Source organism: Furipterus horrens, unplaced genomic scaffold (assembly GCF_987537825.1).
Source record: "Furipterus horrens unplaced genomic scaffold, mFurHor1.1.pri manual_scaffold_5, whole genome shotgun sequence".
NCBI classification, from domain to species: Eukaryota; Metazoa; Chordata; class Mammalia; order Chiroptera; family Furipteridae; genus Furipterus; species Furipterus horrens.
In genome coordinates, this window is record NW_028327175.1 from 95,969,513 (window position 1) to 95,993,947 (window position 24,435).

General features: G+C 46.0%; 1 protein-coding gene across 1 annotated transcript in view; it reads left to right on the forward strand.

Annotated features, from left to right (window-relative positions):
* HIP1 (huntingtin interacting protein 1) overlaps positions 1-24,435 on the forward strand; it is a 145,986-nt gene that overhangs the window by 102,384 nt on the left and 19,167 nt on the right. The window contains exons 5-19 of the mRNA XM_090276865.1: positions 2,486-2,566; positions 4,898-4,974; positions 5,436-5,497; positions 9,723-9,863; positions 12,239-12,296; positions 15,985-16,060; positions 16,165-16,305; positions 16,594-16,691; positions 17,050-17,122; positions 17,987-18,170; positions 20,594-20,682; positions 21,089-21,205; positions 22,111-22,212; positions 22,475-22,618; positions 23,039-23,174. Of these exons, the coding sequence (XP_090132991.1) occupies positions 2,486-2,566; positions 4,898-4,974; positions 5,436-5,497; positions 9,723-9,863; positions 12,239-12,296; positions 15,985-16,060; positions 16,165-16,305; positions 16,594-16,691; positions 17,050-17,122; positions 17,987-18,170; positions 20,594-20,682; positions 21,089-21,205; positions 22,111-22,212; positions 22,475-22,618; positions 23,039-23,174 (1,579 nt within the window). The remainder of the gene's footprint in view (positions 1-2,485; positions 2,567-4,897; positions 4,975-5,435; positions 5,498-9,722; positions 9,864-12,238; positions 12,297-15,984; positions 16,061-16,164; positions 16,306-16,593; positions 16,692-17,049; positions 17,123-17,986; positions 18,171-20,593; positions 20,683-21,088; positions 21,206-22,110; positions 22,213-22,474; positions 22,619-23,038; positions 23,175-24,435) is intronic.

The window sequence follows — 24,435 nt, forward strand, 5'->3', positions numbered from 1 at the left end:
GGGCTTGGGCAAATGTGTAATGACATATATCTGACATTGTAGTGTCATCAGAATATTTCACTGACTAAAAAATCTTCTATATACCACCTGTTTATCCCACCCCATCCTCCTGCCCACAACCCCTGGCAACCACTGATCTCTTTTATTGTCTCATAGCTTTGCCTTTTCTAGAATGTCATAGAGTTGGAATCATCTAGTATGTAGCCTTTTCAGATTGGCTTTTTTCACTTGATAATATACATTTAAGTTTCCTTCATGTCTTTTCATGGCTTGATAGCTCGTTTCTTTTTAACACTCAATAATATGCCATTGTCAGGATGTACCACAGTTGATTTATCTATTCACCTACTAAAGGACATCTTGGTTGCTTCCAGTTTTTGGCATTTATGAATAAAGCTGCTATAACTATCCGTGTTTAGGTTTTTGAGTGGAAATACATTTTCAACTCCTTCAGGTGAAAACCAAGGAGCACCACTGCTGAATCATATGGCAAGAATATGCTTAGTTCTGTTAGAAACTGCCCAACTGTCTTCCAAAGTGGCTGCACCACTTTGCATTCCTACCAGCAATGAATGAGAGTTCCAATTGCTCCAAATCCTTACCGGCACTTGGCCATTGTAACAGGTGTGTAGTGGTGTCTAATTTTTTCAATTTGCATTTCCCTGGTGACATATGATGTAGAGCATCATTTTATATGCTTATTTGCCATCTATTTTTTTTTTTTGCCCATTTTTTAATTGAGTTGTTTGTTTTCTTACTGAGTTTTAAGAGGTTTTTTGTATATTTTGAATGGTAGTCCTTTATCAGGTGTGTCTTTTGCAAATAGTTGCCACCAGTCTAAGGTTCATCTACTCATTCTCTTGATGATATCCTTTGCTGAGTGAAAGTTTTTAATTTTAATGAAGTCCAGCTTATCAGTTTTGTTTTTTAATGGATCATGTGTTTGGTATGGTGTCTAAGAAGTCATCACTGTACTCAAGATCTCGCAGGTTTTCTCCTGTTTTATTTTCTAGGAATTTTACAGTTTTGTGTTTTCCACTTAAGTCTACGGTCCATTCATCTTTTACTTTTTGATCCTGTGCATTTTCATGTGAAGGATAGTTGTCTTTGATGATGAGAATAGTTTTGCTTCTTTTTTTGCTTTTTAGTACTTTCCAATTTTTCTATAATAAACAAGTATAATGTAAAAATTAATATGATATGAATTTTCACAGAAACTTAATACATTATGAAACACTTATCTCTGGCATTGGTATTATTAACCTCTTGCTCAACTCCTTTTGGTGCCATATGAGGCATGTTTCAATAGGTTTTCCTTACTCTAGAGGATATAGATGCAATTAAAAAAAAGGTCGACTATCATATGGGAGCCACAGCTATTCAGATGAAGGGTTGTGTCCCCATATCCCTCTCTTTTGTGTATAACTAGGAGTTCCCATCATCACTCTGCTAATCCCAACTTCCTCCCAAGCACCCAGGATGTGACTATATGGGCTCTAAGAGAATGCTTATTCTTCACCTGCTAGCATTGGTCCCATTTCAAATCCCCCCCCCCCGCCCCATGTATAATACTGTAGATGCTCTTAGTCTGTTGGAGTCCATCTGGAGGAGGTGTGTCTTCTCCTGTGCTTAGAGAGACAAAAGAAAGGAAATAGCACATAGCCAGACTGTGATTACTAAGAGTAGGAGACTTAAAATTCTTAAATAAGGAGCCTTTATTCTGAATTTATCCAAAGAAAGCCCTCATGTTTGTACACAAGTTTAAACTGTAAGAATGAACAGTAGAGAGTTGGTTTGATAAATTACAGTATGTACTTACAATATACTGGGCAATCACTAAGAATAATGATACAAAAGAAAATTTTAAAAATTGTATTATATTAAGAAAGAAAGGCAAGTTGATTCCATTTTATATTTTAATGTAAAGGTGGAGCATAGGATTTTTAGGGCAATAAAACTACTCCATATGATATTATAATGCTAATACATGTCATTATACATTTGTCAAAACCTGTAGAATGTACAGTACCAAGAGTGAACTTTAATGTCAAATTTATTTTGGATGATAATGATGTGTTTATATAAGTTTATCAGTGGTTACAAATGTCCTACTCTGGTGTGGGATGTTGATAGTGGGGGAGGTTGTATATGTGCAAGAAGGGGTATAGAAGAAATCTCTCTACTTTCTGTTCAGTTTGCTACGAAGCTAAAACTACTCTAAAAATAAAGTCTATTTAAATTGAAAGAAAAAGAAAATAAATAACATTTTGTACCCCAGAATGTTAACCATGATTATATCTGGTGTTTTGATTAAGGGTTATTTGTTCATATGTACTTTTCTATAGTTTTCAAATTGTTAACAATGGACATTTATTATTTTCATAATCAGAAAAAAAAAATTTTTTTTAAATGAAGTCCTGGCTGTAGGTCTTTCACCTCACATGTTCAGTGTTGACACCCCACTTTCTTTTCCTCTTCCTGAAAGGGCCATCTGAGTGAGGGGTATGGACAGCTTTGCAGCATCTACCTCAAACTGCTGAGAACGAAGATGGAATACCACACCAAAGTGAGTCTTGGCTGACAATTATACTCTCCCCTGTCTCCCCACCCCCGTCCCTTCCCCAGTCTCCTCAGCACCTCCACGGCCTTAATTGTCAGGTCCTTTGGGTAATAAGACAGCCTGGCTTCTCGGGGAGTATTTATACCACCTCCTAGCTGCGTGAGAGGAAACATTTTATAGGGCAACCACGGACAGGACCTGGGATATGGCCCATGTTTTCTGCACCTTTTGTCCTCCATTTTGCAAACAGAAGGAGGAACCCTATCCATTAGCTTGCCCTATGAAAATGTTTTAGAAGCACTGATTTTACTGTTAATAAAAACAGTTCCTTCCATTTATATAGTGAGTTTCCACACACAGCCTTCTTTTCATCAATATATGACTTTAGTCGGTATTTCTTATACACCTAATGCATGTAAATCTGTGTGCTTGGTATGAAGCAGCATATAAGAATAAGTAAAAAGGATCTGCTCTTTAGGCAGAGGAATCAGCTGGAGACATAGGACTTGAGTCCCAGGACACTTTGGTGCTTGTGTGGAACTAGCAGTAGATCGACATTAGTTCATAGAGCAGGCAGAATGGAGAGCAGCAGGTGAATGAGTGTGTGCATGAGACCATCCCAGTAACAGTGTGGAGGGTGGAAGATGGTGAGAGCCAATTAGGGCACTTACCTGTGGGACAGACAAAGGATGGAACTTCCTGAAGACTAGCAAGAAAGAAAGGAAAGAGGTGGCAATAGCTAGGAAGAGATATGGGACCATTGGGCAACAGGAAGAGAGGCAGGAGCACAGGGAGCTGGAGTGGGTCTCTGGGAGCTCCAGACCGTGGGCTCCGAGAAGACAGAGGACAGGTGTGTGTGTCTCCTTGTGTCCTGTGTCTAGCCCAGCATCTAGCCTGGAACAGGTGTTCAGTCGGGATTTGTTGGATGAGTGAGAGAATGAACCAGAATCTAGATCAGATGAAGCAGACCCAAGAAGGGCTGATCCTGAGTTGGGGCGGGAGGGGCGGGGGTGGGGGAAGCCCTTCTCTGTTGAAGCGGGTGGAATGGAAGGACAGCTGAGTGCAGTCGAAGCAGGGAAGGGAGGGGGAGGCAGGAAGCTGAGGGAGTTACCAGTGATATAAGAAGGAAGACACGTGCTGGGGCGATGGCTCTGGTTGGTCACCAGGTTTGAAAGCTGGACAGTTATTGATGCAAAAGGGAACCATCCAGGTAGCAGCAGGAACTGTTAACAGGGCACTAAGGGTAGAGAGCATGATCTAGTAGTGACTTTAGCTGTGAGTCTTTCTCCAGGGACATTTGGCAGCCAGTCTTAGGCACAGAGAATGTGACAAAAATCCCGGCTCACCAGGTTTAACAGGTGGAAGGAGAGGCAGTAAGAAAGGCGAGGACCTGGGAGAAGGGACCAGGTCACCATAATTTTCAGCCTGAGGGAGACGGGTAAGTACAGCCAGAGAGCGCAATAAAGGAGCTGAAAGTCTCTGAGACAGAGGAGCTGGCGGGGGCCTGAGGGCAGGAGAGGACTTCAAGGGTAGAGGGTAGGGTGATGTACCCAGAGTGAGGTTCCGGGGGGAGGGTTTCTGCCTTCAGAGCCTAAAGTATTCACACTGGAATTCAGAGCCCGCCTTGCTGGACTGGCCACCCATCTCCCCATGCCCACCTGCACCTTTCCCTTGGCCTTGCGCTCCATCCACTCCAGACAAACCACACTGAAGAGGAAATAATAGTACAGATACCGGACAGTGATTGATGATACAAAATAATTTCTCCTGACTTTGGGGGTGCAGGATGTAATGTTTTCCTACCTTCAAGTTTATTTGACCAACTATGTTTTGCTGAAGCTAATAGGAGAGTGGGTTTGCCTTCCCTGAACCCACAACAGCAGCTTTGGGCAACGGTCAAAGGACAGTGGGAAGTGTGGCTGAGATGCAGAAGGCACTGGGGACAGCAAGTGCTGCACTGCCTGCATCTTATGGATGCTTGGGGGCCAACCGTTCTCAGACATGGGTCTCATTGCACCACAGGAAAGCGTCCCACGGTAGATTGTTAGGGGAAACCTTCTTCTGGCTCCCAGGGATGGGATGGAGGCTTCACCACCAATGATGGGTAATGGATGTTCTTGCCACAGTCAAGGGGTCTGCATTTGTGTGAGGTTGTATGCACTACCATAGTTACCTGGGAAGAGTGTGGGCAATGAATCGTACACATATGTGCCACACAAGCAGAATCAAGCCTGCTGCTGCCCATGCTCAGTGAAGGTGGCTTGCTTGATGTTGCTTAGTTGGGCTGTATAGAGAGCTTTTGGGTGCTCTGTTCTGACTTCCTTTCTCTGCTTCCAGAATCCCAGATTTCCAGGCAACCTTCAGATGAGTGACCGGCAGCTGGACGAGGCTGGAGAGAGTGATGTTAACAACTTGTAAGTGGCTGTCCTTGTGCTCTAGACCCAGCAGGGAAGAAAGCTTTTGTAGAATCTCTTACTTCCCATTAGGGTCACAGAAGGCCTGATGGTAGGGGCTGGGGCTGGGGCGGGGACTAAAGCCCCTGGGTGACTTGGCCTTGGGGCCACTTACTGTTGGTGCTTATCCAGAGCCCTGCAGGCTCTACCCGCTGTTCCTCTCGACCCTCCCTACCCAGTGTAGGACTTGCCCTCTTCCTCTGCTACTATCACTGTTGAATTCACCCTATTTGACCTTCACATGGCCTTAATACCCACTTAGTTGGGAGCTAAGAATTATAGCTGGAGTGTGTGAGTGCGTGTGCGTGTGCATGTGTGTGCGCATTGGGGGCAGAAGCAGCAGCACAGAGTGTGGGGGAAGGGACAAGTGAAGCACTGCCCTTGGGCTGTAGAGTATAAGTTCTCTTTCCTCTATGGTTCAGTTTTCAGCTAACAGTGGAGATGTTTGACTACCTGGAGTGCGAACTTAACCTCTTCCAAACTGGTGAGTCTCCCCCTACCATCTGGCCCAGGATGTCATGGGAACTGCCTAATTCCCAGCCATGTTTCCTGCATGGACCAGCCAGGCGAGCCCTGCTCTCCCTATAAGCTGCCCAGCACAGGACCAGGAAAATGGAGACTGCAGGCTCTCTGTCTCTGGTGCAGAGAGGGGCTGAACGAAGCTCTTAGGCATTTTCTGAGTCAGTGATTTCATATCTGAGCAGAAAGACCACACTCCCCAGCCCACTGGCTTCCCCCCTGAAGGCCAAGAGCCCAAAGACAGGTCTGACCTCTTTGACAGCTCATGGACTGTGGCCCCAACACTGGCTAGTCCTTTGGCCTAGCCCTGTCTGCTACTCAGCCAACCTGGCACTCGGGCTGAATTTCTGCCAGAAGGGCTGCTGTCTGCTGTTTGGTTGGTAGCCAGGGAGAAAGCTGGTTGAGTTGAGTTGTTACCCAAGTCCATGTGAGAAGTCCTAATTCCCTAGTAGGGAAGCACTTCTGGGCTCCCCCCTGCTGAGAATCCTGGTGGTTCCAGGTTGTCAGCCCCTAACACTGCCTTTCCTTGGAAAGGAAGCAGGTGGTTCCCTTGTCTCCTGTGCTTTCTCTTCCCCACACTTCCCAGCATGGCTCCCCCTTCTATCCCTGAGGAACCAGTTTCCTAAGATTCAGGATGTTCAACGACAAGTGTCCAACTCTGAAAGCACGTTCCAAATTGCAAGGAATTGTTCCCAAGCTTGGCGACCTCAACATTTGGGCACGTAGGGCCCACTCCTGGGGCTTTGGTTCTCTCTTGGAAGACAAACTCTTCACCAGAAGTTGCAACTTTTTTCAGCATGTTCATCTGTAAAGCAAATGCTTACACCTGGCAAGTTAATTGCAGCTGTACCAGGCCTCTGACAGGGCGGCAAATTCCTTGATACTTGGACCAATCTGTTCAGTGCAGGATGTGGTCAGAGGAACACGAGAAACAGCTGGAAACTATGCTGTGGGAGAATGAGAATGTGGTGCTTACTAGCAACCTATTTGAACAGTCTTCTACAAAAGTCAGTAGAGAAGTAAAAGTGAAATACAATCCAGTCCCCACTCTAAGGCATTGCCAGCAGATAGGAGAAATGGTGCAGAGGCATTTTTTTTGTTTTGTTTTTAATGCATTAGGAATATTTGCATAAAAGTATACCAACAACTACACATTGTAGTTAACTTTCAGTTATTTAGCTTTGGGCAGGAAGGGCCTATGTGGATAAGTCAGAATTCATTGACATTCAGCTTTGGAATGTGCTTAATTTGAATGCAGGTATGACTAATGTTCTAGGAACTGTCATCCTTGAAAGACTCAGTCTAGAAGTTGCCACTCTGCTAACCCAGCCTCTCTTCCTGGAGCTCTGGCCTCCTTTTCAGAGTCTGCCTGTCCTCTCGGCAGTGGTTGGGGAAAACGAGGCAAATGTTTCAGCCTTTGGGGCTGTCCCTTTTAGCCCCTGACAGACTGTTGGAGTAAGAGTAAGCAAGGTGTGATACCACCTGCCAGGATGTGAGGAGGCTGGGAGAATGGGTATATAGTGCAGGCCCATGGGCTACCCCAGGCGGCCAGCTTGCTGCCAACTCCCAAGATACCTGGCTTTGTTTTTATTCGCATTGTCCACTTGTATCATTACCACTAGATGGTGAGCTCCTGCTCAGAATCAGCAGTTGTGCCCTACACGGCTCTGTTCTAGCCCAGAGCCCAGTCTCGGCAAACGCTCAACAGCAAAGCAGCTGTGAGGAAACAGCAGGTGAACAGAGTTCATAAAATGGTGTCAGCATCCAGCTGAATGCTCTGGGATTATCGGGGTGAATTAGCTACTTAGAAGTTTCTAGAGGAGAGCTACTCGAGTCTCGGCTTTCTTGTCCCTGAAAGAGCCCTGATTTGGAATCAAGAGCTCTCTTCTACATGTCTCCCCTGCTATGTTCCCTGTCTCCACTCACCTACTGTGTGACGTAAAGGTCATGGGGGCTGGTGTCTCTCCATGTTCTGAGTCCTGGTCTGTGGCCTTGCATGGTTCTGACCTGTACCCTCAGAAGGGTGCTGCTGGTTTTCAGCTGTGGGAAATGGACCCATAACAGTTAACATTCATGCACCGGTCGCATGATCTCTGGACCAGTAGCACCAGCATCACCTAAAATTGTTAGAAAGGCAGATGCTCAGGTATCACCCCAGACACAATGAATCTGCGGCCAAGGCCACCAATCAGTGTTTTAACAAGGCCCATACGTCTGTACTGTCCATTATGGCAGCCATTAGCCACATGTGACTATTTCAATTAATCACAGTTAAATAACATAAAAGTCAAGTTCTCAGTTGCACTGGCCATATTTGAGGCACTCAGTGGCCCTTTGTGGCTAACATATTGGACAGCACATACAGAACACTTCGATCATTGCAGGATTCAACTGGACAGTGCTACCTGGTAATTCTGAGGCTTGCTAAAGCTTGAGAACCACTGAGCCAGAAAATACAGCTTTTAATTGGCCGCATGGTAGAATCACCTGGGGGCTTTTGAAACCTACTGATGCACCATTCCTACCCTAGACCAATTAAAATAGAATGGGGGTATGGGAGAGTTGCAGGCAGACATTAATAGTTTTTAAATTTCCCCAGATGATTCTAATCAATCTCAAAGCCAAAGCTGAGAACCACTGCAGGGTTACACACTTTACACAACATTTTCACTTAATTATTATGAGACCCTTATAAGATATGTGCTATTAGAACCATCTGCATTTTACAGAAAAGCATCTGGAAGCTCAGAGAGGTTGAGTAACTTGTTCATGCTCACATGGCTCTAGATGTTACTGGATGCCAGCGACATTCCTGGAAAGCAGCAGCAGGCCTGGATGTGGAGCTGTCTGTGATTCCCTGCCAGAGGGGAGCCTACGGAAGCCAGTAGACTTGGGGATGGCCGCCTTGCAGTGACAGCTGCTTTTAATTTGTGTCAAGAAAAGCTGCCTTTTAATTAGAACCGTTTGGGATTTTTTTCAGCTGTCAGACTGAGCCAGTTAACAGGGATTAGTGCAGTCAGGGAAGGCCGAGCACAGCCGCTCTGGGTTTGCCTCCGGGGCCAGTCCCACGGACCGAGGGACTGCAGGGAATGTCTTAGGTTGCCAGCCATGTGTGCAGTTCTGGAGGTGGTGGGCAGCCACTGTAGGCAGGAAGTCAGCCCTGGCCACTGGTGTGCGCTGAGGGTCCACTGCCAGGCATCTAGTTGCTTGGCTCAGGAGAAGGTGCAGTGGGTTAATGTGGAGTGGTCTCAGGAGCAACTTACTCTCTGGAGCTCAGGAAAGTGGATGGCACTACTGCTGTTGACCTGCGCCAAGGACCTCTGTCAGCTCTTGATCCTGATGGTCATCCTCCTCCCATCCCCTGACCTTGGTTCTGGCAGGCTCTCCAATCATCCACCCAGGGCTCCTGCACATCCCCTCTTCTGCTGTCCCAACAACCCTGTGGCAGACCACCAGGAATCCAAGGCTGACATTCCCTTCATCATGTTCTGATTGATGTTTGATATTTTCCCCTCATGTTAACTATTGCCAGCACCAGGTTGGGTGCTTCTCGGGGTCAGGGTTACCATCAGACTGCGTTCATGTGTGAGAGGAAGGGCTGGACTGGCTACCTCAGCAGCCCCTTTCGATCCTGAAATTCTGATACCCCATACATCTGAGGGCTTCCTCTGATCACGAGCTCATCTCCCCATTACCATTAAATTGGAGATTGTCAGAAATGATGTGTTCAGTCTTTCTGATCAGCCTGGGGGCAGAGATCACGAAGCTCCTATCGGAGGGATTCTCCTCATGTAGGTGCTCCACCAGGCTGTGGGTAAATCTTCTTTCCCAGCTTCCACAGGGCTGTGCACAAAGAGAGCAGAGTTCGCCTGTTCGTGACACAGGGAGCACTTCGGCTCATAAGAGCTCAGGCTTCTGGTGTAGCCATTGCTGGCCACACAGGCACGGTCTTTTAATTCACCACCTCTCAGTAAAACCAGTTCTTGGTTTTGTGACCACCCTCAAGTCACTTACCTTCAGTTTCCTCGCCTATATAACAAGGGTACCTTTCATTATCCTGTAGGCATGGTGTGAGGCTTAATTGCATTACATGTGAGCGTATGCACAGAATAGGTCCTCAGTATATGTGAGACCCTAGCCTTCTGCTCCACTGAGAAGATCACTGCCCCCCTCCTCCTTTTATTTTCTAGTGTTCAACTCCCTGGACATGTCCCGCTCCGTGTCAGTGACAACAGCTGGGCAGTGTCGCCTCGCCCCTCTGATCCAGGTCATATTAGACTGCAGTCACCTCTATGACTACACTGTCAAGCTTCTCTTCAAACTCCATTCCTGTGAGTACAACAGCCAGATCTTCTCTGAGCATCTGTCTGGCTAGAAGGAAGATCTCAGCCTGAGGCGGTCCCTGGAGAAATGCAACTCCTCCATGGCCTGAGCTTTCAGCCTCTGTTCCAAAAGACATGTCTTGAGAAGAACAGGGTGCAAGCTTTGTTGTGCTCAGTGAAGCACTGACTTGCCACAGTGGTGTCCCAGGATGGTCCTCTCCCTCCACCCCTAGGTTTACCTCATCTCCAACCATACATGTCGTGTGTTCTATGAACCACACAAATGATGATGATAGATCTGGCCTAGCCCCACAGCAGCAAGGGCATTGTTTCCAAAGTGTTCATCAGCATAGTCTCTTTGTACAAATGGAATTTTGTAGAGATACAGAAAATATAAAATGGCTGCTCAAGTAAGTGGAGTGCCGACCCTGACCTAGCCACAGACCCCAAGGATGCTTTTGCAGAATCTATTTTGGAGACTATTGGCCTTACAGAAGTTCTTACACTTTCATGTGCTTCTTGTTTAAAACGATGTGTGTGGGTTCTGCTCCTGCACAGTCTGCATTGGTAGGTCTGTTGCCCTCAGGTCTGCCTTGGTAAGCCATATCCCAGATGAATTTGATGTGGGTGGTGCCTGGGCTGCACTCCCAGGTGGACACTGTGAAGGGCATGCACATGCAGAAGGTGTGGATGATGCAACGCCAAGAAAAATCGAGATATAAGCAAGACCTAGCAAGGTTTTATTTCAGAAATCTCGGACAAGGGACACTCTGGAGCTGTGGTCACTGAAAAGGAATGGACCTGGTTACCTACACTAGACAAGGGAGTCAGCATCACAGTGATGAATCAGGAGGGTTTGGTGGAAGGGAGGTTGGAATTTAATGTTCAAGGATTAGAAGGGCTTTGGAGCAGGTGGGCATCTCTAAAGGGAGCAGAGGTTGGACTAAATTCTAAGAGAAGGCAGGGAGTTACTTAGAAGAAGCTCTAAATACAGATGAACTTGTAATTGTTTCTAAGGTGCTATGAAACCCAACTGCCCATTAGAACATCCCCACTTTCTATAAGGTGATGAGTTATGAGAAAAAATAGGTAATTAAGTATTTGGTTTAAAGGCAAAGCAATACACAAGACCCTCCTTCCTGATGGCTTTTCTGCAGAACTGTGTGGCAGGGGAAAAGTGGGAGAGACACTCCATTCAGTATATACTTTTCTAAAAATAAAATTTTATTTTAGAATAGTTTCAATCTACAGGAAAGTTGCGGTAATTCAGAGAATTTCCATATATCCCCAACCCAGTTTCCTCTATTGGTAATATCTTAAATTAATGAGATATATTTGTCACAAGTAATGAACTGAGACTGATACATTATTATTAACTAAGGCCCATACTTCATTTAGGTTTCCATAGTTTTTACCTAATGTTCTTTTCCTGCCCCGGGATCCCATTCAGTCATGTCTCTTTCCACAGTCTTTCCTTGGCTGTGACAGTTTCTTAGACTTCCCTCATTTTTGATTACTTTGAGAGTTTTGAGTTCTAGTCAGATACCTTGTAGAATGTTCCTCAGTTTGTGTCTGTCTGATACTTTTCTTCTGACTGGACTGGGGTTAAGGGTTTTGGGGAGACAAATCACTGAGGTAAAGTGCCACTGGCACCTGCTGGATACTTTTCCCATTTTGAATGATCATACCTTATATGTACACTACCTCTTTATACCAAATGAATATATCACCTATTCAATAAGATTTACATGTAAGAAATAAAACAAAAAATAAAAGGATCTCTGAGTTGTGCTCTATAACTGAAATACGCAGAGCTACACAATCTATGAGGTGAAAGGACGGGAGAGAACCCACTTAGGAGGAGGCTGGCCCTGAGCAGCTGCGGCTTGTCCCACATCATAGTTAGCAGTGACCAAGAGGGCACTGGACCTAGATCCTTCGAGTCTCAGTCCCGTGGTCTTACCTCTGACTGGCATCCTCTCGGGCAGCCTCTGTGGATATCATCCAGACTAATGTCTGCCCTGGGCTTCAGCCAATGCACCCAGTGCATACATCTCTGGGAAGAACCCTCATTCCCCTCCCTCTGGGGCCTGCTGTCTGGCCAGGTCAGCACTGCTTCTTCTGTGGTCGGGAATGCAACTTCCAGTCACTGTGCCGAGCATGGCTCACACTCCAGGAGCAAACAAGAAAAGATTTGGAGCGTACGTATCCCAGACTCCCTGCTGGTCCTGTGGAGCCTCCTTGGATACCAGTCCTGGAGCAACTCTGGGCCAGGAGTGCCTGCCAGCAGGGTTGTCCACAAGCCCCAGGATGGGTGGTCTGCTGTGGCTTGACCTGCACTCTGTTCCTCCTCTTCCCTCTCACTCTTTTCCAATTGTTCCCAGGTCTCCCAGCCGATACCCTACAAGGCCACCGGGACCGTTTTATGGAGCAGTTCACAAAGTAAGTGGCTTAAGTGATAGAAATGAAGGTGAACCAAAAGTACCATAAAATCAATCCATTCAAGAGCATTTGCTTTAAATTAATTGAGGAATGAGGGTATCTGCATTTTAAAGCAATAAAGAAAAAGAACTGGGAGGGTAACAAACCTACCAGTGTCTGGGGAAGCTGTCCTTTCTTCAGTAAATCCCACAGAAGCACGCAGAAGGCCCTGGCTGGTGTGGCTCAGTGAATTGAGAGCCGGCCTGCAGACCAAAAGGTTGCCTGTTTGATTCCCGGTTGGGGCACATGCCTGGGTTGCAGGCCAGGTCCCCAGTTGGGGCATGCCTGTGAGAGGCAACCGATCAGTTTCTTTCCCTCTCTTTCTCCCTCCCTTCCCCTCTCTCTAAAAATAAGTAAAATTTAAAAAATAAAAAAGCACACAGAAGAAGATGATTTCATTCATCACTTGCTTCATTCTTTTCATTTTTCCATCTCCATAAGTTCTTGTGGTCTTAGACCATGTACATGCTGACAACTCCCAAATTTGTATCTCTCACAGAACCTTACCTCTGAATTCCAGTCTTATGTACCCATTGTCTATCTGACAGCTCTACAGCAAACTTAAATCTTCAAGCTGAACTCGGTTTTCCTCCAAGAAATTTTTACTCCCAATTTTCTATCTCAGTAAAGACTGCCACTGTCCATTTAGGCCAGAGATTTAGGACTCGCCATTTTCCTCATCCCCTAGATCCAATCCATTCACAGGTTCAGCTGATGCTCTACAAATATATCTTTGCTCTGGTCATATCTCCTCCCATCTCCTCTGCTACTATTGCTCTCTGCCAGGAGTTCAAGTATTGATGGGATGCCCTAGACTTCCAGTCCACCCTCTTGCAATCCTGTCCTTACCTAGCAGTTAGAACATCCTTATGAAAATGTAAATCCCTTGCTCAAAACCTTTCAATGGCTTCTGCTTAGACTGAGAATAAAAGCCAAGCTCTTCTCCACAAGACCCTGCATGATCTGGCCCCTGCCCACCATCTCTGACCTTGTTTCCAGAGCTCAACGTATTTCAGCCACACGGAGTCCTCCCCCAGTTTCTGGAACAGACTCAGCGCATTCCTTCCTTGGTGCCTTCATATATCTGTTCTCTCTCCTGGGGGCACTGTGTCCCCACCTGGGGATTCTCTTCTCCCAGCCTGATCAGCTCCATGTCATCTTTGGTCACCTACCCTCAGAGACAGTCTTCCTCACCTTATTTGAGTTGGGATCTTCTTCCCCATCTCCTGATCCTCCAACATCACCACATTCCAACCCCATATTCTCTGTCACAGCACTGTTTATTTCCTTCATCATCCTTTTTTTTTTTTTTTTTTTTTTAGATTTTATTAATTTTTAGAGGGAAGGGAGGGAGAAAGAGAGAGAAGCAACCTGAGAGGGAAACACTGATTGCACGCACTCCTACTAGGGACCAGCTCACAGACCAGGCCTGTGCCCTGGCTGGAATCCAACCAGCAACCTTTCACTTATGAGCCACACTAGACAGGGCTCCTTCATCATTCTTCACACAACTTTATTTCTGTTTGACTGTTTTGTCTGTTATATCTTTAGCACTTGATACATAGCAATTAAGCATATAGTGCTTGATAAATATTTGAACAAATTAATGTGCTAATATGCCAACTATCTAGTTCTAGAAGAGGAAGAACTTATCTGACTGAGAGGCTAATTATTCTGGTGCATTTGGAAAAGAAAATTGGTGGCTGGATGAAAAGTATAGCTCATTTTTCAATTAAGTGTGCCCAAAAAGAGCCAAAGGAATGGAGTGGGAGATAGAAGAACCGAGGGAACCAAGAAAGGAGTCAGCTTAACAGGGTTTATTTTGACCCTCTTGTTTTTCCTGTTAATTTTCTTCATCCCTGACAACAGGAAAAGCATAGCTCCCAAATCCCAAGCTCAGGTTTCTCTTCTACTGGTTCCTAAACAGCAGTCAGAGGACAAGTTCAGGGTTGTGTTAACCTCCTGATTTCCTTGTTCCATTTGAAAAGCCTCGTATGTTTATTCTATAATAAATGACTTACTAAACCCTAGGAGACAGGCCCTGGGGATGATTTCCTTGAATGTTAAATTCCAGTAGCTTTAAAAGCAGTAGAGCCTATTACTGTTGGCTCCATCCCCAAAAGAAGAAGATGTGTGGTCAGGTGATTTTATTTCCTTTAATTTTTTCTAGCTTCTGAAAACATCTCCTGTGAGTATCCACCTCACTTTCTCTTCTAACAGGCATGTTGGTCCCTTCTGGGTAGGACACTATCCTCTAATTCTGGGAAATCAGCAATGACATCACAGGGATATTCCTGACCCTGGGGTCTGAAGAGCTGTCATGAGACCCCGGGGATTTAGTTTATTGGGCTAAGCTGGAGAAAAATCTGTGTCGCAGAGAAAGGGTGCTGAGATCCCTGACCCTCTTTCATCTCATAAAATATTTATTGGGTTGGCCAACAAGTCCATTACATTTTTTCTGTGAAATAAAAGGCACATTTTTTATTTTCACCATTAACTATTGATTTGGATATTTTGAGTGTGTCAGCTACCTCCCACTAATGGGTAAAGGCCAGAGGTTCTGCTCAACATCCTCCAATGCATAAGACAGCCCCACAGCAAAGAATTATTTGGCCAAAATGTCCGTAGTACCAAGAAACTTCACAAACCACTTTTGACACATTCAATTGATCACAACACTTTCTCCGTACACTACACAAATCTTTTTGCGTTTCAGTTGCATTTTTACCTTTCTTGAAATAATAAATCATAATATGCCAAAAATGTTGCATATTTTCTTCCATCTTCAATATTAAAATGGCTGAACAAAAATTAACCAATTTTGATAAGCTTTTTTTTAATGCATACTGATATGACAGCTGTCACAATACAATCTAACAAAATTGTTTCAAAAGAAGTTAATGACAACTAAGCACTACCAGAGCCATCATAGGGGAAAACCAAATGGGCTTTTTGGCCAACCCAATATGTCTGGTGCTCTCAGCTTTCTTGGCCTTCAATGTTTAGATTCAAAATAGAGACTTGAGGATGAGAAAAAAAAATTGATTTCTTCATTCCCATATTCATCCAAGATTAGGATACAGTATAAATAGGTTTTCTTCAATGAATACTTGTTGACTAATTCCTCTGTGCTTAGTATTGTGGTAAACTGAGATCAATAGGGTTCAGTTTCTGCTTGCTCTCTAGAAGCATATAGTTTACTTGGGGAGATAAGAGCTCTAACACAAGGTGAATTAATTTAAAAGAGATCTACCTTAGTGATTAAGTTCCCTTTTCTTTTCCTGTGCTTAGTTGGTTTATCCTGAAAAAGTATTATTTATTTTAATGTTACTCTAAGCCAAACATTCCTAGGAAGATATATCTGCCAAGCAACAGTGATACAGAAATTGGTTTTTGGATTACCTGCTCTTGTAAAGGAGTTTGCCATTTGAGTTAACTCTTTCCTCACCACCAGATAAGTGAGGACTGGCTATAAATACTCTTTCTCAATAGCATCATAATTGAATCCTTGCACCATGGAGGCCATCTCCTTGACAGCCTGTACCTTTGGCCTGGGCAGGCATAAGAGGAAAGCTGGGGTGTGCACTCTCCACTCCACCCCAGGGGCCAGTGAAGACCCCAGCCCCCTCAGGCTCTTCCCCATCCCTAGGTTGAAAGATCTGTTCTACCGGTCCAGCAACCTTCAGTATTTCAAGAGGCTCATTCAGATCCCTCAGCTGCCTGAGGTAAGTACCCAGCCACACTCTGGGAGCTGCTGAGCCCCGGTCCCTCTTACAGCCTGGCAGGCCCGACGAGTGACACAGTTCAAGGATGTGTCTTCCTCCTTCAGAACCCACCCAACTTCCTACGAGCCTCTGCCCTGTCAGAACACATCAGCCCTGTGGTGGTAATCCCAGCCGAGGCCTCATCCCCTGATAGCGAGCCAGTCTTGGAGAAGGATGACCTCATGGACATGGATGCCTCCCAGCAGGTGAGGACCCCTTGGGAGAGAGACTTGGCTCTTCCCCTTGTTCTCAAATACAGGGGAGAGGATGGGAGGGGCTCTGGCCAAGCTACATTGGTTCTAACCAGGGTCAGCTGCCTTGTAACCCAGGCTTCATCCTAGACTGAGCGTCCTGCCCTGGGGTCCCTAGGAGGGATCATAAATGGATTTGAACCAAATTAAGAAAGGGTCCTTTCTTACATGTCATTCATTTGACCCCCATTCAGAATTCTCTGTATCTCTAACTTTGTTCTCAATCCTCTTTGGTCACCACAGAATTTATTTGACAACAAGTTTGATGACATCTTTGGCAGCTCGTTCAGCAGTGATCCCTTCAATTTCAACAGTCAGAACGGTGTGAACAAGGATGAGAAGTGAGTCCAAGCTGGGTTCGTGTAAATGCAGCAGAAACTAAGTTAAGCCATGGCCTGACTCACCACACCTAACCAAAGAGGAATTCTGAATGATGTTTGGGCTTCTTAGAGAAACGTCTTACCCCTTCAAATATTACCTCTTTAATCCCAAAGGAAAATCAAATGATGCTGAAATAACAGTAGACCCATTAGATTAGGATCTAGTAACACTGACAGTCTTTGAGTAAACTTTATGAACTTTCAAAGAATTGTCCCCAGATTAACACCAGCTTTTAACTTCCTCCCCTGATCTCCCAGCTTGCATTTAGGAGAGGGGTAGGAAACAGTGGAAGCAAACTTGTTCTCCTTCTGTTCCTAGGGATCACTTAATTGATCAATTGTACCAAGAGATCAGTGGGCTAAAGGCACAGCTGGAAAACATGAAGACTGAGGTAAGAGTGAGCTCTTATCTGCTTCTGGGCTTCACCATCACAGAACAGATTTTAATTAAATTTGCTTCTCATACCCCTGTCCAGTGTGGCTCAGTTGGTTGGAGCATCGTCCCGTAACTGAAAGAGTGAGGGTTCAGTTCTTGGTCCAGGCGAACAGGGGGGCAACAAATCGATGTTTCTCTCTTACATCGATGTTGCTTCCTTCCTCTCTCCCATTCTCCCTTACTGAAAGCAATGAAAAAATGTCCTTGGGTGAGGATTAAAAAAAATTGCTTCACATAGATACTTGTAGGACCACATTTTAAGGGGGATTAATTAATAGAAATGCCAAAGCCAGAGGATCTGGTCTTTCCATGGTCTCAATTGTAACACATTTCTATTGTATTTGCTTTGAGAATGGCATTGAAGCCAAGCTCCAGTGTCCCTCAGAAATAACCATGATCACCAACTGGCTATGAAGCTGTGATAAGAAAGACCTATACGTACTCACTTGGTGATAAGGTTTGACTTATTACTCCAACGGCTGTTTACAGTGTCTGATGCTGTACATATGCCTGCCCCCTCACACCCAGGGCTGGTCAGAGGCGTTACTCACTGGGACAAGTGAACATTCTCTCCTTCCTGATTCCAGCTCATCCATCATGACCCCCTAGCCGCTCTAACAGGACCCCTGTTGTTGCTGATTGGATGGCTTGTAATGACCTGAAGGATCAACTCCCATGAGGCTTTGGGAGTGGGCTTGTTAGGAGAACCTAGGTGTTTATTTGGTCAGTGCTGGAAACATGATAGGACCTGTTCTCTGCCCCGCACACCTGACCCACAGCAGTGCGGTGATCAGACATATTACCTGAGCCCTTCCCACAGAGCCAGCGGGCTGTCCTGCAGCTGAAGGGCCGCATTAGCGAGCTGGAGGCCGAGCTGGCCGAGCAGCAGCACCTGCGGCAGCAGGCGGCCGATGATAGTGAATTCCTACGGGCAGAGCTGGATGAGCTCAAGAAGAAACGTGAAGACACGGAGAAAGCACAGCGGAGCCTGACAGAAATAGAAAGTGAGAGGCGGGGGGGGTGGGGGGGGTGTCAGGGGAGGGCGGGAGTGAGGGTGAATTGGGGAGATCAATCAGGATGAAAGAGGCTGGGTAGCAGAGCCCCATCCAGCCTTGCATCTGTCCAGAGGAGCTGTCAACAGTGCCAGCTCTTGCCGCCAGTCAGAGGGCAACTGGAGTCTAGCAGGTAGGGCAGCTGTGTGAGGCACTACGGGTATAGGGACTGCAGGAGGTGACAGGGGTGCCTGACCGAGGAGACTGGACCTCCAAAGGAGAGCTAGCCCAAGAAATAACTTGACTTTAAGCCAAAAACACAGATAAAATAAATGCATGTGTAAAAATGTTCAGGGAGCATGAATTGGTACCGTGATTTGAGTCAGGTGAAGTCTTTTTATTTTTTTCACATTTTATTTTATTATTATTATTTTTTAAATGTGTTTTATTCATTATACTGTTACAGTTGTCCCAATTTCCCTTCCCTCTGCTCCCCTCCTCCCTGTGGCCCCCCTCCCTCCAGTTGTCCCTCCCTTTTAGTCCATGTCCATTGGTTGTGCATATAGTTCTTCTCAGCCTCTTCTATCTTCTCCATTCCCTCCTGCTATGCTTCTTAATTCCTGTACCATCTCCCTCCCTTTCCCCCTCCCCCCTCCCTGCTGACCTCCCCCCAATATGCTCCCCATACCTATAGTTCTTTTTCCACTCTTGTTGCCTATTTAGTTTGCCTTTGTTTCAATTCCCTATCTTTTGTTGTTGGTTGTTGTGATACAGTTCTCATTTTAGTGTTCATAGTTTTGATCCTCCTTCTCCTAAACAAGTCCCTTTAACATCTCATATAACAGTGGTTTGGATCTGATGAACTCCTTCAGTTTTATTTTGTCCTGGAAGCACTTTCTCTGCCCTTCTATTCTGAATGACAATTTCGCTGGATAGAGTATTCGTGGCTGTAGGTTTTGGATTTTCATTACTTTGAATATTTCTTGCCAGTCCCTTCTTGCCTGCAGGGTCTCCCTTGAGAAGTCAGCTGATAGTCTAATTGGGACCCCTTTGTACATGATTCTTTTCTTCTCTCTTGCTGCTTTTAAGATTCTCTCTTTATCTTTAACTTTTGACATTTTGATTATAATGTGTCTTGGAGTGGTTCTCCCTGGGTCCAGTTTTTCTGGAACTCTCTGTGCTTCCTGGACCTATAAGTCCCCTTCCTTCCCCAAATTTGGGAAGTTCTGCTTTATTATATTTTCACTTAATTTTTCAATTTCTAGTTCATCTTCTTCGCCCTCTGGCAAACCAGTTATCCTTATGTTGGGCCTTTTATAGCTGTCCCAGAGGTTTCTGATCCTCTCCTCATTTTCCTTGCTTCCTGTTTCCTCTCTCTGCACTGGTTGACTGTTTGTTCCTTCTCTATGTTCCGGTTTGTTGATTTGAACTCTGGATTTTATTTTCTCACCAGTGTTTTTCAATCCTTTCTCATCTTTTTCCAAATCTTTTGTTAGTTCTGTAAGCCACCTGATAACAATGGCCCTGAACTGAGCCTCTGACAGGTTTCTTATTTGTTCATCTGTCAGATTCTTCATCTGTTGCCTGGTGAGCTGTGCCTTCGGGATTTCTATAGTTGTCTGCCTCATTTTGACAGATGCGTTTGGCTTTCTTGGGCCGGTTATAGGGGGCAGTGCCTGTGTACTCGTCACAACCCAGCGACCAGCGGCGATCCGCAACCTTTTTCGCCGCGCTGTGCTCCTTTGTTGTCAGTACCCAGTGACCGGTGGCAGTCCAGCAACCCTTTTCGCCGCGCTGTGGCGTTTTGTCGTCACTGCCCAGTGACCGGTGGCAATCCGTAACCTATTTTGCAATTTTGCAACGCTGTGGCGCTTTGTGTTGGGGCGGGGGTCCAAGATGGATTCCTGCCGTTATTCCACTAGAAGACCGGGATCCGTCCTCCCGCACTCTGGGCCTCACCTCCAAGGCGATGTGGTGGCTCCTTTTCCCAGCGTTGGGGTCGTGAGCCACAGGGGCTCTACTGCAGCCAGGATTGTTCTCCCTGCCACTGTCCCTGGTGCTACCGCAAACAGCACCGCCCGATTCGCTCTTCTTACCTGCCCAAAGAGCGCTGCTGGTTTTTAACTTTGTACGTTGGGCTTCCGTGTAGTTCTGTTTTCTGGAATTTCTAGTTACCTTTTGTTTTGAAGTAGTTGTATTCCTCTCTAGTTGTAGAGGGAGACCGAGCATGTCCGTCTAAGCCTCCATCTTGGCCGGAAGTGAGGTGAAGTCTTTTTAAAGAAGGCTTCCCCAAGGAGTTTCAGTAGGTTTTTTGAGGGAGAAGAGATATATAGATTTGTGAAAAGAAAGGAGGGTCTTCTAGGGACTCTGGTTTATTGGGAGGCAGGAGGAGAGTCCCAACCAGGTAGACTCCTCACCTTGGTCTTTGACCACAGGGAAAGCCCAGGCCAATGAACAGCGGTACAGCAAGCTGAAGGAGAAGTACAGTGAGCTGGTGCAGAACCACGCAGACTTGCTACGGAAGGTATGGCCCTCAATCTCCCTCTCACCACGTGCAGGCTCCGCACCACAGGACAGAGAGTAACTGGCTTCATGGCTTCTCCAGGTCCAGTGCCCCCACCAGTCTCCAGGGGATCTCCACCATTTCTTGGGAACCTCAGCTTTTCAGGCTCCCTTGCCTCCCATATCTTGGGCTCCACTTCAGATGCTAGCCCCACTTGCACTATCCCCCATCTTTATTAGTTCTTTAAATACTTAAGAGTTGAGTATCTGCAGAAGACAGCTTTCTTCTGACTTCCCTCTGGGTAGGACGGTGATTTCTGTGTCCAGCTCTAGGGCACTCATGATCTGAATGCTGTCATTTGTTCTAGAAGGAAGCTGTCCTTTAAGCCTGAGATGAGCCGCCTCAAGACAATGTTCTTCCCTTACAGAATGCAGAAGTGACTAAACAGGTGTCCGTGGCCAGACAAGCCCAAGTTGATTTGGAACGGGAGAAAAAAGAGCTCGAGGATTCCTTCCAGCGCATAAGTGAGCAGGCCCAGTGGAAGGTGAGTGGGAGGGAGACAAACGTGAGAAATGATGGAGGCCATCCAAGTTGGAGGTGGGCCTTGATCCAAACCCTTGTCTTCTGCTCCACGGGCAGCTAGCTCTGTGGGTCGGAGCCCTGTGAGGGTGCTACAAGAGGCCATATAGCATAGATCATGGCTACCAAGACATAAGGGTTAGAAGGGATGAAGGGACCCAAGTGAGTGAATTTCATCGGCAAGGGCCTTCTTGGGGCAAGTCTTGAGGAGACTTTGAAGTAAAAGCACTTAGATATCAGAGAGAGGAACAAACGTTTACAAGTAGTTGCAGCCAGAGGAATACCCTTGTGTCAGGGTGCGGTTGATGAGCAGGTCACTTTGGAGTAAGTGACGTCGGATGGATAAAACTGAATGCCGCACACTTTAAGTAGTGGCCTTTACACGTTCTGTGACCCAGAATTAAAAAATACATCTATCTAATGGAAATAAGTTTCACAAGGCAATACTTATTCTTACTACGTGAATGCATTGGGATATTTTCTTTTGCTGTTTTTTTTTTTTTTTTAAATGTTAGCTGTGAATTTTACTAATTGATCACGACCTGCTCTTAAAAAAAACTCCACTTAGAAATCAAAGAAGGGGAATATTTCTAGATGGCAAGATTTGGCAGTTTACCAATGTTCGGCTGCCTGAATTAAAGATCCATTTCTACTTTAATGAGTATTATGGGCTTAAGCATGGCACTCAGAAGAAAAATTTTGTACACTGAGTTCTCACGTCCTTTCCCTGCTCCCCAATTTGCTGAGGTAAACTTTGCATACAAAAGAGTACACAAATCTCATAGATCAGGGATTTTTTTTTTTTTACATGTGTTTATCCCTTGTACCCACCACCCAGATCAGGGTGCTCCTGTTTTTCTTCCCTTTCAGACTCAAGAACAGACGGAAGTGCTAGAGAACTTGAAGCAAGAACTTGCCACCAGCAAACAGGAACTCCAGATTGCCCAAGGCAGCCTGGAAACATGTGCCCAGGTGAGCACCACCTTCTTTATTTCCCTTCCTTATTTTTCCCCCTCTGGCTTTTGTATTGCTGTCACTGAGCTTCTGTCACCATCCAGCGTGTGGTCAACCTGGTCCCATCTGTGATCAGTGTGTACTCAGGGGAAGGAAAGTAACAGGTTAAAGAGATGTGACCATATGTTCCCTGCAGCCTAGTGGTGGGTTTGGGCTTCTGGGAAGGGGCCAGTTTAATTTCCCCCAGCAACTCCCTCTCCCCATGCGGTCACCACTGCAGTCAGAAGAAAAATGGGTGACCCAGATTGCGGAACTGGAGAAGGAGCGGGACAACTTGGTGAATGCCATGGCTCATCGAGAAGAGGAATTCTCTACTCTTCAGGAACAGCTGGAATCCACCCAGCTCAAACTGTCCAGCACACAGGCAAGTAACACACACCCTTGGGCTGACCAAGTTCAGCCTCTCACCCATGGGCATGAGTAGTGGATTCATGGAGGCCAAGGGGCTGTGAAAGGGGTTTAGGGCCTCCAGCCTGATTGTGAAGGCTTCTTTGGGAATAACCTCTGTTGCCAGCACACCCTGAGTCACCCACAGAGCAGATGAGGGAAAACAGATGTCTTCTTTTTTGTAGAAAAAGGGATCCACTTAGCACTCTCTCCCCAAGATTATAGATACTAGGTTGCAATGGTTCAACCCCATAGCCTCCTGTGCTCAGCGGCACACCTTGGACAAAGCAACAACTTGAGCTAAGGTGCCAGGACTGCCAGCTGTGTCACAGGTGAATGCTCTCGAAGGCTGTTATGGGGTCTGTGGCAGACTCTTACCTCTCTGGACCATTTCTAGGAATCTATGAGCCAGTTTGCAAAGGACCAACGAAAAATGCTTCTAGCAGAGTCAAGGAAGGCTGCAGAGCAGGTGATACAAGAGGCTCTGAAGCAGCTTGAGGAGCCCGCTCTTATCAGCTGTGCCGGATCTGCAGGTACTCTTCCCCAGCTTGCAGGTGCTGAATCCTATTAACATTAAATCTCATGTGACACTGAACTCGGGTTCTCAGCCCAGCTGCATGTCCTAATTGCCTGGGTGTGCTTTAGCCCCAAACCTAAGGTCAGTCCAATAGGAAGCTGTTTGGTATAGGGCCTGGACAGTAGTATTTTCTAAAGCCTCCAGGTGTGGTTACTGATGAAACACCTACTGGGAGCTGAGCCTTGACAACAATTCTGAAGGTCAGGAGGAGGAGGAGCAGAAAGTCCTGCGTCTAAGGAGAGATGTGTGTTCTGAATCAAGGGATGGTTGCTCATGAGCTTCAAGTCAAGACAGGAGGCATCATAAATTTGGAGGGACAGAAACAATAAAAATCCCCACATAGTCATAGGTATGGCCAAGGGCCCGCTTGGCAGTTACCAGAGCCCTAAGAGCATGTGAGTAGAGCAGCGCGGTCCAAGTCAGAGAGGCCCTCTGAATGAGAGGGAAAGCACTTGTGCACCGTAGGTGGAAGAGCATCCAGGCCCAGGGGATTTGTGAAATCATAGTGATGAGCAGACCTCATTACAGCTCATTCTCAAGCAGAGAAGACATGTTGGCAAAGTAACGAGGTTCCACTGAAGGACAGGCAGATGGAAAGAGACAGCTGACAGTTGATTTTTATTGTCAGATATAAAGGGCTCAATGTGGTCAAGTCTAGAGCAAGGACTGTTATATATTATTCAACAGGAAACCCATCTGTAAGGAAACACGACAGTATAAATGACACGGCACACTGAGGGAATGCCAGGAAATGGGCCGCTATTGGCAGATTCGAGGAAGAGATGTGATGAGCTAGCTTTTGAATGAAAAGGGAAGACATGAACCAGTGGAGAGGAAGGAAAGTGGAGAATAATAATAAAAAGAGCTGACATGGCTTTTTACGTGCCAGGCACTATGGTAAGCACTTTACGTGCTGTGGCCCAGCAGGTCCTCACAATGATGTCAGAGGTGTTACTATTATTTTTGTTTTCACATGAGGAAGCAGGCACAGATGGCATGTAGAGCCAGGAGCCACACCTAGGCCGTGTGACCAGAGAGCCCCTGCCGTAACTCCTGTATGACACAGTCTTCATGGCCCTGTGCACAGAGGCACAGCAGTGGAAATGACTGTGGTGTGCAGAGCACGGGCACAGATTAGCCTAATGGGAGATGCAGGATCTAGACTGGCAACGTGGTTGCCCGGTTCTTGGCTGAAGATCAAACAGGCTCAGAAGCAC